The sequence below is a fragment of the Hyla sarda genome, chromosome 11 (genome assembly GCF_029499605.1).
Source record: "Hyla sarda isolate aHylSar1 chromosome 11, aHylSar1.hap1, whole genome shotgun sequence".
Lineage (NCBI taxonomy): Eukaryota > Metazoa > Chordata > Amphibia > Anura > Hylidae > Hyla > Hyla sarda.
Window position 1 is genome coordinate 99395651 of NC_079199.1, and position 15238 is coordinate 99410888.

General features: G+C 45.4%; 1 protein-coding gene and 1 pseudogene across 5 annotated transcripts in view; both read left to right on the top strand.

Annotated features, from left to right (window-relative positions):
- The window catches only part of LOC130295100 (high affinity immunoglobulin gamma Fc receptor I-like), a 147564-nt gene that overhangs the window by 128403 nt on the left and 3923 nt on the right, over positions 1-15238 (top strand). For 3 of the 5 annotated variants that reach the window (XM_056545402.1, XM_056545403.1, XM_056545404.1), the window contains exons 4-7: positions 2787-3044; positions 3156-3407; positions 11665-11940; positions 14728-14859. In XM_056545402.1, the coding sequence (XP_056401377.1) occupies positions 2787-3044; positions 3156-3407; positions 11665-11940; positions 14728-14859 (918 nt within the window). The remainder of the gene's footprint in view (positions 1-2786; positions 3045-3155; positions 3408-11664; positions 11941-14727; positions 14860-15238) is intronic. The other 2 variants (XM_056545401.1, XM_056545405.1) reach the window with 1 other exon arrangement.
- On the top strand, positions 9971-10061 carry LOC130296032 (U2 spliceosomal RNA; annotated as a pseudogene).

Consider the following 15238-nt stretch of genomic DNA (forward strand, 5'->3'; position numbering starts at 1 on the left):
TGATATATATATATATATAAAAAGGTTTTGCCTGGAATACCCCTTTAAGTACATTGTGATCTTATTCTGTACTATGAAGAATGTGCGGTCATTGAGGGAGATTTTTCAAAATCTGTCCAGAGGAAAAGTTGCCCAGTTTCCCATAGCAACCAATCAGATCGCTGCTTTAATTTTTCAGAGGCCTTTTCAAAAATGAAAGCAGCGATCTGATTGGTTGCTATGGGCAACTCAGCAACTTTTCCTCTGGACGGGTTTTGGTAAATCATCTCCCCCATTGTGTCTTTAATTCCTCTGTATAACACATGGACTCTCATCCATTATTGGATTTCCCTGTAAATTTAGGGGAAATGTATTACACTATATTTATTAATGTCAGGCGCCAAAGTTTTCCAGGTTTTTTCCCTGTTCACCATTAGTAGCAAAAATTTTTAAAAACTGGGCATGGCTTTAACATTTTTCACAATCTGAGTAATTTATAAAATTGTTCATCATGTTTTTTCAGAATTTCCGCCTGTGATTTTTCCCTCTGCGATTTGTAACTGCAGATTAGAAGTTGTGCGCAGTCATTTAGTTTACATTGAAATCTGCAGCAGAAAATCCTGCGCAGAAAATCTGCGTACGTGTGAACGTACCCTTTATAGAAAAGTAATAAACATAGGTGCCAAAGTTTAACCCCCTAAAGGGGTATTCCGGGTTTATACATCCTATCCCCTATCCAAAAGGAAAGGGGATAAGATGTTTGATGGCAGGGGTCCCGCCGCTGGGGATCCCCGTAATCTTGGTGCAGCCTCTGGCATTTTCTGCCAGGCGCTGCTTTCGAGACGGGGACATGACGTCACAGTCACACCCCCCTCGTGATGTCACACCACTCCCCCTCCATTCATGTCTTTGGATACGGGACAAGATGTATAAACCCAAAATACCCCTTTTAAAGGGGTACTCCGGTAGAAAACATTTGTTTTTAAATCAACTGGTGCCAGAAAGTTAAACATATTTGTAATTTACTTCTATTAAAAAATCTTTACCCTTCAAGTACCTATCAGCTGCTGTATGCGCCACAGGAAGTTGTGTAGTTCTTTCCAGTCTGACCACAGTGCTCTCTGCTGACACCTCAGTCCGTGTCAGGAACTGTCCAGAGCAGGAGCAAATCCCCATAGCAAACCTCTCCCGCGCTGGACAGTTCCTGACATGGACAGAGGTGTCAGCAGAGAGCACTGTGGTCAGACAGAAAATAAATTCAAAAAGAGAAAATAACTTCCTGTGGAGCATACAGCAGCTGATAAGTACTGGAAGGATTAAGATTTTTAAATAGAAGTAATTTACAAATTTGTTTAACTTTCTAGCACCAATTGATTTACAAAAAATAGTTTTCCACCGAGTACCCCTTTAAGGACAATGGGCATAAAGGTACGTCCTGATGCCCTGGTACTTAAAGGGGTACTCCGCTGGAAAACATTATTTTTTTAAGGAAATCTGTCACCATTGTCACCTGCACTAACCATTCGTACCGACAGGTTAGTGCAGGTGACAATGGTGACAGATTTCCTTAAAAAAATGTGTTCCAGCGGAGTACCCCTTTAAGTACCACAGGTAGTGCAGGTGACACTGATGACAATGGTACTCACCTTGTCCTGGTCTGTGGTGGGGATCTCCTGTAATCTTCTCCGGTATCTTGGTTCCAGGCAACGGCTTGGGGCACGGGCGGAGCTTAATGACATAACCGCTGCTGTTCCCAGGACTCGTGACACAGCAGAGAACAGCAGTGGTGACGTCACTAAGCTCCGCCCATGCCCCAAGCCGGTGCTGCTTTCTGCAGGGTCCCGGGCACCAGCGGTTACTTCATTAAGCTCCGCCTGTGCCCCAAGCCGGTGCCCGGAGCGAAGATACTGGAGAAGATTACAGGAGATCCCCGCCACGGACCGGGACAAGGTGAGTACTGTTCTCATCAGCGTCACCTGCAATGTCGGTACCGAAAGTTAGTGCAGGTGACACTGGTGACATATTTGGTTTGATAGTTTCCTATGGGGAAATAACAAATGTAAAATAAATAATAAAAAAAGATTTTTAAAAATGTGAATAAGCCCCTTCCCCAATAAAAAAAAATTAATTGCCCCCTTTTTAGATTTTACAATAGTGAATAACAAAAATTAATACACCTATTTTGTATCCGTGTGTGCGTAAATGCTTGAAATACTAAAATATAATGTTAAAGGGGTTATCCAGGAAAAAAAACTTTCTTTATATATCAACTGGCTCCAGAAAGTTAAACAGATTTGTAAATTACTTCCATTAAAAAAATCTTAAACCTGTCAGTACTTATGAGCTGATGAAGTTGAGTTGTTCTTTTCTAAGTGCTCTCTGATGACACCTGTCTGGGGAACCGCCCAGTTTAGAAGCAAATCCCCATAGCAAACCTCTTCTACTCTGTGCAGTTCCCGAGACACGTGTCATCAGAGAGCACTTAGACAGAAAAGAACAACCTTAACTTCAGAAGCTCATAAGTACTGAAAGGATTAAGATTTTTTTTATAGAAGTAATTTACAAATCTGTTTAACTTTCTGGAGCCAGTTGATATATATATTAAAAAAAGTTTTTTCCTGGATAACCCCTTTAAATTGTGAAAATGAAATGGTCTTTGTCCTAAAGGCCAAAATAGGTCATGTCCTCAAGGGGTTCAATACATATAAAAACACATCGATACATATAAGGGATATTTGCAACTAAAATCAATATGAAAATGGAAAAAAAGGTGAAAATATTAGTAAATGACCATTAATGTCTTCTAGGAGCTGCCATCAGACCTGTGGTCACCTTCACTCCAGATTACAGGAAGATATTTATAGGAGAGAAGATAACAATGACCTGTGACGTGGGATCTATAGGAGAGGAGCTGAGGTATCGCTGGTACAAGGACGAGATATATGTATATAATGGGAAATCCTATACAATACAAGCAGCAGAGAGATCACAGAGTGGAAGTTACCAATGTGAGACCAGTAATGGAGAGAGAAGTGACCCTGTTACACTGGATGTTATTAGTGTTGGTGAGTAAATCTACCAGATCACAAATATACAGAGAAGATAACAAGTTGTATCACACACAGACTGAGGAGAGATATATATCTCACCTCATCTTATCTCATGTTATATTACAGGTTGGGTCATCCTGCAGATCCCTCTATATGTCTATGAAGGAGATGACATAAAGATAAGATGTCACCACAAATCTGGATACAAAGGAGGACGGACAAGATTTTATAAAGATAACAGAATCATCAGAGACTGGACATATAATGAAGAATATTATATAGGAAATGTAGACAGGAAAACTACTGGAAAATATAAATGTGGAAAAGAAGTCTATCCTTCTAGGTGGTACCAAGATAAAGCTTATGTATCAGTAAAAGGTAAATCCAGGATCATTTATAGATGATTTATTCTGCAGCATTTATACAACTATGATGGAGACACATTGTGTCCTGAGGAGTCATCTGTAGATATCACTGAGTGATCGGAGATTTCACAAACCGAATGCAATGAATGTGAATGGGGATTATAAAATTCACAGTGTCCTCTTGTGGTGTCCCAGCACACGTGACTGTCCCGTGGTTGAGGACTGACTCGGGCAGCCTGGCATTATATAGCGTTGGGCCCACTGGAGTTCCTTTATAAAATAAATTATGTGTACAGTGTAATATAAAATAACATATTTTTCTTTAACCTCTTGGGGACCAAGGGCGTACCTGTACGCCCTTAGCCCCTCCCTTTTTGTAACGCTATTAACCCTTTATCAAAGCTGATCACCGCGGCTAAAGCGAAACTAAAATGCTCTCGGCAGCTCAGTCAGGACCATCGGGACCATCGTGATGAAATTGCGAAGTCCCGATCAGCTAGGACGCAGCAGAAGGGTGTCTTACCTGCCTCCTGCATGTCTGATCGCCGAATGACTGCTCCGTGCCTGAGATCCAGGCTGGAGCAGTCAAGCACTGATAACACTGATCAATGCAAAGTTATGGCTTTGCAGTGATCAGTGTAAAAGATCAGTGTGTGCAGTGTTATAGTCTCCTATGGGAGCTATAACATTGCAAAAAAAAATAAAGTGGAAAAAAAAGTTACCGTAATAAAGATGATTTAACTCCTTCCCTAATAAAAGTTTGAATCACCCCTCTTTTCCCATTGAAAAAAAAACTGTGTAAATAAAAATAAACATGTGGTATCGCCGCGTGTGGAAATGTCTGAATTATAAATTCCAAAGTCCAAAATAGCGTATTTTGGTCACTTTTTATATCATGAAAAAATTTTTATATCGATCAAATTTTTTTTATATCGATCAAAAAGTCCGATCAATCCAAAAATTATACTGCGAAAAACTTCAGATCACGGCGCAAAAAATGAGCCCTCATACCGCCCCATACGCAGAAAAATAAAAAAAATTATAGGGGTAAAAAAAAAGGACATTTCAATTTTCCTGCATGTAGTTATGTTTTTTTCCAGAAGTACAACAAAATCAAACCTATATAAGTAGGGGATCATTTTGAACGTATGGACCTACAGGATAAAGAGGTGTCATTTTTAGCAAAAAATTTACTACGTAGAAACGTAAACCTCCAAGAGTTACAAAATGCCTTTTTTTCTTCAATTTTGTCGCACGATTACCGTATATACTCGAGTATAAGCTGAGTTTTTCAGCACGAACACCCCCCTCGGCTTATACTCAAGTGAACTCTCCGCCCTCAGTGGTCTTCAACCTGAGCAACGTCCCTGTGCATCGTCATCAAGGCAATGCCATTATTCGGGGGCTGGGCCCGAAGTGCGGAGAAGAGGCACCCCCGGTGAAGATGGATAGCCCGGAACGACTATCCCTCCCCACCGCCCGGTCCTGCAGCACAGATGGCCCGGACCAGCGCACCCTAACGTCCCGCCGAGGGGAGGTGAGTACAAAACTAAAGGGGGGAGGGGGGGGAGGCAGTCTGGATGACGACGAAGGTCCAGGCAGTGGTCTTCAACCTGCGGACCTCCAGATGTTTCAAAACTACAACTCCCAGCATGCCCGTACAGCCGATGGCTGTCCGAGCATGCTGGGAGTTGTAGTTTTGGAACATCTGGAGGTCCGCAGGTTGAAGACCACTGTTAAATCAGACATTGACAAGCGGTGATGATGAAGGGGGGGGGGGTGGGATGATGACAGGGTAATGATGAAGGGGGGATGATGACAGGGTAATGATGAAGGGGGGATGATGACAGGGTAATGATGAAGGGGGGGATGATGACAGGGTAATGATGAAGGGGGGATGATGACAGGGTAATGATGAAGGGGGGGATGATGACAGGGTAATGATGAAGGGCCTATGATGACACGGTAATGATGATGAAGGGGGGATGATGACCTGGGTAATGATGAAGGGGGGGATGATGACAGGGTAAGGATGATGAAGGGGGGATGATGACAGGGTAATGATGAAGGGGGGGGATGATGACAGGGTAATGATGAAGGGGGGATGATGACAGGGTAATGATGATGAAGGGGGGATGATGACAGGATAATGATGAAGGGGGGATGATGACAGGGTAATGATGAAGGGGGGATGATGACAGGGTAATGATGAAGGGGGGGATAATGACAGGGTAATGATGAAGGGGGGGATGATGACAGGGTAATGATGATGAAGGGGGGATGATGACAGGGTAATGATGAAGGGGGGATGATGACAGGGTAATGATGATGAAGGGGGATGATGACAGGGTAATGATGAAGGGGGGGATGATGACAGGGTAATGATGAAGGGGGGATGATGACAGGGTAATGATGATGAAGGGGGGATGATGACAGGGTAATGATGAAGGGGGGGATGATGACAGGGTAATGATGATGAAGGGGGGATGATGACAGGGTGATGATGATGAGGGTTTTAATGACGGGGGTCTGGATGATGACAGGGGGGATGATGTATTTCCCACCCTAGGCTTATACTCGAGTCAATAACTTTTCCTGGGTTTTTGGGAAATTAGGGGCCTCGGCTTATATTCGGGTCGGCTTATACTCGAGTATATACGGTAGTTTTTTTTTCCCGTTTCGCCAGAGATTTTTTAAAAGGTGAGGAGGAAAAAACAAAAGTGCAAAAATGGAGAAACCCTTGGTCCCCAAGGGGTTAAATACATTTTTTGCTACTTTTCCATGTATGTACATTAATATGTTCCTGTGCCTTTAAAATTGTGAGCAGCAAAACCCATGTGACCATGTGAGCCAATGAGACCCCAAAAGCTCCCTCTGTATAGTGAGATACAGGGGAGGAGTTAGTTCACTCTAGAGTTTAGTTCAGGCTCGTTCACCTAGTGTGTGCTCCGGAGCAACAGCCAAACTCAGGTGAGATGAGTCGTGTGTCCTAAGCAGAGGCCTACTTCAGTCTACTCCTGGTCATCCTACAAGAAAACTAGGAAAACCAAAGTAGTAGAAGTGGGCTTGAGAAAGGCCTCATTGTGAGACTGAAATGTCGCACCTTACCCCTTGATGGGTGAATAAAGACTTATTTACTACTTATACTGGAGTGCGGCTTCTACTACTTTGGTTTTCCTTGGATGCATGGCTTGGAGTCAGGACCAGAAGAGCAGAGCACCCATCTGTGAGCTACAAGCTCGGTTTGTACAGTGCCGGTCCTTCCCATTTGGACTTTCTACAAGAGAACTATATATAGCTTCAGAATCAGTTACAGTGCCTTGGAAGGACCCTAGCTACCAGAACCTTAAATTCTACTATTCTGTCCGGTGAAAAGCACCACAAGTCTCAGAACGGCAACAAGGCTCGCAAGGGGTACGCTGTACTCTCACACTAAGGCCAGATGCTTGTGTTATACCAACTTCACAAGCTCAGTAAAAGCAGATAACCGTAACCTTACGTCAGTATGTTTATTGACTCATCGTGTCTGGCCCAGGAAGACTGCTTCCCACCTGGCATCACGAAGTGATCGCGGTACGTTCTACTAACACCCAGTGCCCAAAAACACAAAACACTCACATAAGGGTATAGTAAAAAGTAACATAAATCAGTACTGACTGAATTACTTACTCTTTAGAATTATAGGCACAATATACTGTGACCTCCTGCATTAAGCATAGCACAAAAAAGAGAAAATGGAGTCACTTAATCATATAAAATTATGTTTTATTGGCATGCATTATAAATACTAACCATATTAAAAGAGAAAAACAGTATCAACAAAAAATACAGCGACATCACCAGAACATCTGTCTGATATAGGATGGTGGTAAGTGGTATACAGCCACATAAATATATATAGGGATATATGAAAGGCAGCAAATGGTACACAGTGTAAACATCCGTGACTTACAGTACATAATATAGTAAAGTGCCATTACATGTTGTATTAACCACACTTTATCAATGCATGAAGTAATAGCGAAAAATACCCACAAGGCCGCAATATGAGTGAGACAGAGACCAGGATGGCGCCACTCCAACGAGCGTTTTGGCATGCTAACCTTCGTTTGGGACTGGCCACCACAAACTTTTGGTGCTACGAACAGGATAATTCTCTCATTGTGCACCTACGCCACAACTTTTGGCGTGCACGAACAGGATATGGGTGTGTGCCTACAAAAACCCCTAGTGTGACAATTTATGTGCCAGAAAATTGTACGGGACTTTGAATTATGTTGCCCCGCGCTTGCGAAATAGAGGAGAAGCACCTTATTCACGGCCAAAAATCGTGTGAAGATTGCAAAAATTGTGTGTTTCAACGTTTAAAGAATGTGCAAGCAATGCAGTGACTTCATGATGTGACACAGATTCCTGTCCGTCCTAGCAGGGGTTAACTCAGCAAGCACAAAGAACGTGAAGAATTCCCGCCAGATGAAATACCCCGCCCCTGGGCGCAGGAACCAAGTCGCTGTGCCAAATCCTAAGTGGAACTCAAAGGACCATCCCCTTGTTGCACAGGGGGCGGTTGAAGAGCCTGCACGGATGACGGATTTCTGGCTGGCGGCCATTTTGAGGGAGCCTGCTATAAAGACAGCAGCAGGACTCCACCCTCCAGTTGTGCCTCGTGTGACCGGAGTGAAGAAGATGGTAGACAGCACCTTGAGTTAGTTTTTCTAAGATGGGGGCCGTCACTTCACCGAAACCCGACACTGATCTCGTTGAGTTGGTGCAGCTACTTGCGGAGCGACTGGCTCTCCTGTCCCTGGAAGCCGAACTCTCACCAAATCTGCAACATTTATACACTGAAAAGCAGTGTAAAATCCTTAAAGGGGTAATCCACTGGCTAGCGTTTGGAACAATTAGTTCCGAACGCTGTGTGCGCGCTGCGAGGGTCGGCCATGCCCCCTTGTGATGCCACGCCACCCCAATCCAAGTCTATGGGAGGGGACATGACAGCATTGAGGGGGCGTGGTGTGATGTCACGAGGGGCGTGGCCAACCCCCACAGCGGCACACCATTTCTCTTAACTGCATCTTTCCAAAAGAGGGAGGAGAGGAAGAGGGGGGCCTCCATCAGTAAACTACAGCAGATTTAACCCAGCATGGATTGCTAAATTATATTAGAATAATGAAAGAATGACATCACCATGTAAATATATATAAATCATAACTTATAGTAAACCATTTTATGCATATTTCTAACATTCCATAAAGACAAACATACAGTGACATGTATAATACCCACCACGGCAGGACCGGACATCCCGACATACATTTTGCTACCCGGCGAGGTATTGTACCTGTCACTGTATATTGTTGTTTTTTTTAGCTATGTTTGATAGTATAGACCTATAACACCCGTGTGCAGGGAATCTCTGCCTCCTACATGCCCCCTTTATGTGAATCGTGCCCCTCAGTTTAACATCACACACACTTTTATAAAGAGAAACCTGGAATGGACAGCATGGGAATGTAAAGGTGCATGACAGGGGACAGATCAGCAGAGCGCAGGCACTGGGGGGTCAAGTACAGGTCAGAAAGGGTAGTGGGAGGGGCATAGGAGAGGTGATATAAGGGGCAGTCAGGGAGAGCAGGGGTCAGTTGGTGAAGAGGGGGTCAGTTGATGAGGATTTTGCCCGCCCGCCCTAATTTGGCGAGGTTGGCATGGTGTTGGTGAGAGGGTGCGGCAGGAGCTAGAGGGGGACTTGGAGACAAGTGGAGAGAGTTTGGCAGTTAATGGAATGAGGAGGCTGAGGGCGGTACCCAGCCTCGGGTGGTAAACCCCTGTGGATGAGGTGGGGTCTCTGAAAGTGGTTCCCTGGGGTCAGGTGTGGGACGGCCCAGGGCAAAATAGGAGACCCCACGAAGTATCAGGACGCCTCCAAATCCCCCTCCAGCTAGGGGGGTAGAGTTATATTGGGATAAAGTTTTTGCACTATTTATCTACTTAGTGATTTTTTGGGTTTTTGTATAAGTTTATATATTTGGTCAGGTAATGTTTACCTGAATATTTATAAAAAGTATTAATATTGTTGTTATTTAATAAAGTGGCCGCTGTGGCCTTTTTTTTCTACCAAAATACTGTGTCAGTGTGGTGTTTGGTGGGATGCAGGGTAAAGGGGGTCACAGCGTATGTAGATGTTACCCTAGTCATGAAGTATCTGCCCCTCTAAATCCCTAAATCATCATAGGGGCGGAATAATTATAATATCTCAGGAATGGAATATGCTAAACTAAGGGCACCCTAAACCATCAGATGAGATTAAAAACGAAGAATGTTTGAGGACACGGATCCTCTTTAAGGACTTGCTTTTGATTGGTTGTGGCAAATTGACCTCGAGCCATCATGGAACAGTTCATGTGACTGACATCAGGTCCGCCACAGGAACTTATGGGCCTCTCAACAAGAAAAAACGTTTATACATTTAAAGGGGTACGCTGGAGGAAAATACATTTCAAAATTACTTCTATATAAAAATCTTAATCCTTCCAGTACTTATTAGCTGCTGAATGCTACATAGGAAATTATTTTCTTATCACTTCTCAGCCTTTTGGCTAAGATCAAGTGTAGTATCTGTTCTTATCAGTTTCTTGCTGGTGGCAGGTGACACCAGTGTGGAGCTGGTGGGGATGGGTGCTGCATGGTAGGGAGCAGGTGTACCAGGGCGTTCTGGGGCTGGTTCTGAGGAATCAACCCGACGACTGCCCCGATGTGACCTGATTCCTCCAGGTCTCGCCATGAGGCTGGGAGGGTCTAGAGCTGTACTGTAGAGGTACTGTAGTGCCTCGGGGAGTGGTGACCCCGAGGTGCCGAAACTCACTGGGTTGAAGAACGGGCACCATAATCTCTTCACTTTGTGGCACTCACCTCTTGATTCCCGGCCTTCTGGCTAGGATCAGAGACATTTTTATAGATCCGGCCGGATGTCTGGGCAGTATATCTGCGCACATTCACTTATTTATTTATTTTTGTCTCACTGTGTCGCTTTTTGCGTGTTGTGTGTCCACAGGATTGTTCCGATGCGGTAGCCCTTCTGGGTGTCCCTCCTGGCGGTCTAGGGGAGGTGTGTGTGGCCATTAGGTTCCGCACCTCCCTGCAAACACCCCGGGTCCTCCTGCATTGGCAGGGTACCGACCGTTATCGGCTCTGCGGGCAGATATCTTGGCTAACGCCAAGGGGGATGCCGGGAGCATTTTTGGCCCCTTAGTAGCTTCGGCTAAAAGGGACATCGGACCTGGAACCTCGCAGGTACCTTTTGGTCCGGAGGTGAAGGGTAAGGTCTGTTGGGGGCCTCTCTCCTGTGCACGTTTTTTTTAGTGTAACACGTTTGCACTTTTTCTTGCACTTTGGGTGATTCGAGAGCACGTTCCTCGGCTCTACTTATCAGCTTCTGTATGCTCAGAGGAAGTTGTGTAGTTCTTTCCAGTCTGATCACAGTGCTCTCTGCTGACACCTCTGTCGATTTTCGGAACTGTTCAGAGAAGTAGAGGTTTGCTATGGGGATTTGCTCCTGCTCTGGACAGTTCCTGACATGGACAGAGGTGTCAGTAGAGAGCACTGTGGTCAGACCGGAAAGAACTACACAACTTTCTCTGGAGCATACAGCAACTGATAAGTACTGTAAGGATTATATAGAAGCAATTTACAAATCTGTCACATGTTCACTCCTGCACTAACCACAGATTCATATGATCACTACCTTGCCTGGATCTGTCCGGCCGTTCGCCCGCAATCTTAGTTTTTCTATATATGCAAATGTTGCTGTAATTGGCACGGGCAGGGTTTTCAGGAGCCTAGTGTCACTGTGACGTAAGTGCCGCCCGCTTATGAATATTCATCCCCCCTCCCTCCGGCTCTTCCTCTCCCCGCCGCTCCTAACTGGTCTTTACTGCACATGTGCCACTTCCTGACGGGCGGCGCTGATGTCACAGTGCCACTAGGCTCCTGAAAACCCCGCCTGTGCCAGTTACAGCACATTTGCATATTTAGAAAAACTAAGATTGCGGGTGAACTGCCAGACGGATCGGGATAAGGTAGGGATCATATGAATCAGCGTCCCCAGCACTATCCGACAGTACCTGTGGTTAGTGCGGGAATGAACATGTGACAGTTTTCCTTTAACAATACATCATGTAAGCACTGCTCCCCTTAGACGGGCAGTTCTGATAAAATATAGCAAAACACACTTTTTCCTTTCATCAGCTTATTTTGGATCTTCTCTTTTGTAGATCTCTTCTCTCCCCCAGTACTGACAGTATCTCCAGAGTTGGTCATTGATGGAGATACCATGACCCTAAGCTGTGACACAAATCTTAGTGACTATAGACAGGACACAGATCTGCAGTATGCCTTCTACAGAGATGGGAGAACAGTCCAGGGATTCACCTCTTCTAATAAATATCAGGTTCTGTTCATTCAGAAGGAGAATTCTGGGAACTATACATGTGAGATCCGAACACCAACCAGCGGTGTAAAGAAGGAGAGTCAGAGACTTCACATACAAGGTGAGAATTGTCCTGTAACAATGTAAATCCAAGTAGGATGGGGGATAAGTGTATTATCACCGAGGGGTCTGACTCCTGGGATCCCCAGTGATCTCAGGAATTCTTCCCTAGTCTCTCCACTCCAACCAGACTTTATTTTCAGGATTTCAGGTGGGGTCCTAGTCTGTAAGGGATAAGTGTTATTGGACAACCCTTTAACCCCATTATAACACAGCTCCTCTCGGCAGAGAGATCAGGGCACTTCTTCGGCAGGGCTCTGTACACCTAGGACAAGCAGGGCTCTGTACACTGAGGACAAGCAGGACTCTGAACACCGAGGACATGCAGGGCTCTGTACACCGAGGACAGGCAGGGCTCTGTACACCGAGGACAAGCGGGGCTCTGTGCACCGAGGACAAGCGGGGCTCTGTGCACCGAGAACAAGCAGGGCTATGTGCACTGAGAACAACCAGGGCTCTGTACACTGAGGACAAGCAGGGCTCTGTATACTGAGGACAAGCAGGGCTCTGTATACTGAGGACAAGCAGGGCTCTGTACACTGAGGACAAGCAGGGCTCTGTACACTGAGGACAAGCAGGGCTCTGTACACTGAGGACTAGCAGGGCTCTGTACACCGAGGACAAGCAGGGCTCCCTACACTGAGGAAAAGCAGGGCTCCCTACACTGAGGACAAGTAGGGCACTGTACACCGAGGACAAGTAGGGCACAGTACACTGAAGACAAACAGAGCTCTGTACACCGAGGACAAGCGGGGCTCCGTACACTGAGGACAAGCAGGGCTCCCTACACTGAGGACAATCACGGCTCTGTACACTGAGGACAAGCGGGGCTCTGTACATTTAGGACAAGCAGGGCTCCCTACACTGAGGACAAGTAGGGCACTGTACATCGAGGACAAGCAGGGCTCTGTACACCAAGGACAAGCGGGGCTACGTACACCGAGAACAAGTGGGGCTCTGTACACTGAGGACAAGCAGGGCTCTGTACACTGAGGACAAGCAGGGCTCCTTACACTGAGGACAAGCAGGGCTCCTTACACTGAAGACAAGCAGGGCTCTGTACACTGAGGACAAGCAGGGCTCCGTACGCTGAGGACAAGCGGGGCTTCATACACGGAGGACAAGCGGGGCGGGCGCACTGGTCTTCGGCGGCAGCAGTAAACTCCGGCACTGCCACGCTTAGAGGTGAAGTTCACGTGACCTAAGCGCCTCTCCCACGCAGCCACTGCGGTTCTCTTAAAGGGAGAGCGGTATAACTGCAACAGCTGTGGCGGGCCCTTTCCACGTGCCCAACTATTTAAAAAAATATATATATTATTTTACATGAGAGGCGAGGGACAGCAGGCCCTTTTCCCGGCCTGGCCTTCGGACAATGTCCGAATGGACCAGCCGGTCAGTCCGCCCTTGGAGGGGGAGCACCTTATTCACAGCCAAAAATCGTGAGAAGATTGCCAAAGATTGTGTGTTTCAAGAATGTGCAAGCAACGCAGTGACTTCATGCTGCGCCACAGATTCCAGTCCATCCCAGCAGGGGTTAACTCAGTAAGCACAAAGCACGTGAAGAATTTCCGCCAAATGAAACGCCCCGCCCCTGGGCGTGGGAAATAAGTCGCTGTGCCAAAGCTTAAGTGGAACTCAAAGGACCACCCCCTTGTTGCACAGGGGGCGGTTGAACAGCCTGCCCGTCCACAGTGTCCGCAGCGCTTATGAATATTCATCCCACCTCCCTCCGGCTCTTCCTCTCCCATACCACTTTTAACTGGTCTTCACTGCGCATGTGCCACTTCCTGACGGGCAGCGCTGATGTCACAGTGCCACTAGGCTCCTAAAAACCCCGCCTGTGCCAGTTACAGCACATTTGCATACTTAGAAAAACTAAGATTGCGGGTGAACTGCCAGACGGATCCGGGTAAGGTAGGGATCATATGAATCAGCGTCCCCGGCACTATCCGTCAGTACCTGTGGTTAGTGCGGGAGTGAACATGTGACCGTTTTCCTTTAAAGGGTACCTCTCATCAAATAAACTTTTGATATATTTTAGATTAATGAATGTTGAATAACTTTCCAATAGCATGTTAATGAAAAATATGCTTCTTTCTATTGTATTTTTCCCGATCAGTCCTGTCAGCAAGCATTTCTGACTCATGCTGGAGTGCTAAACACTCAGAGCTGCCAGCCTGCTTTGTTCACAGCCAAACAGGCTGTGAACAAAGCAGGCTGGCAGCTCTGAGTGTTCTCCTTTGTGAACAAAGCAGACTGGCAGCTCGTAGTGTTTAGGACTCCAGCATGAGTCTGAAATGCTTGCTGCCAGGACTGGTAGGGAGACCCCTAGTGGTCATTTCTTCAAAGTGGAAAATTTAATAGAAAGAAGCATATTTTTTAATAACATGCAATTGTAAAGTTATTCTGCATACATTAATCTATAATATATCAAAAGTTTTTTTTGATGAGAAGTACCCTTTAACAATACACCATCTAAGCACTGCTCCCCTTAGACGGCAGCTCCGATAAAATATAGCAAAACACACTTTTTCCTTTCATCAGCTTATTTTGGATCTTCTCTTTTGTAGATCTCTACTATTATCCTGTAGTGGTCACTTATGTCAGTGTTTCCCAACCAGGTTGCCTCCAGCTGTTGCTAAACTACAACTCCCAGCATGCCCGGACAGCCTTTGGCTGTCCGGGCATGCTGGGAGTTGTAGTTTAGCAACAGCTGGAGGCAACCTGGTTGGGAAACACTGACTTATGTCACCCAAGTATTATCTAATGATGGATCCTGTCTCTATAGGGTCACGTGGTTCTTCTATAATGCCCATACTATCTGTGAGTTTGGGGCTGTTACTACTCATCATCATCTTTACTTTGCTGTGTGTAGCCTATCAATGTCGATCATCCGAAAATAACCCTCAACCAACAACAGGTAATAGAAAATTCCTTAAATTTTGATGCATTTTATTTCACTAGACCAACTGTTATTCCAAGTAATTCATTATATGTTACATTCATAGGCTTTGAGGTTTACTTGACTATCTTTAAAGGGGTACTCCACTGGAAAACAATTTTTTTTTTTTTTTTTTGCATCATCTGGTGCCAGAAAGTTAAACAGATTTGTAAATGACTTCTATTTTAAAAAAAAATCTTAATCCTTCCAATACTTATCAGCTGCTGTATGCTCCAGAGGAAGTTCTTTTCTTTTTGAATTTCATGTCTGTCTGACCACAGTGCTCTCTGCTGACACCTCTGTCCATTTTAGGAATTGTCCAGAGCAGGAGAGGTTTTCTATGGGGATTTGCTCCTAC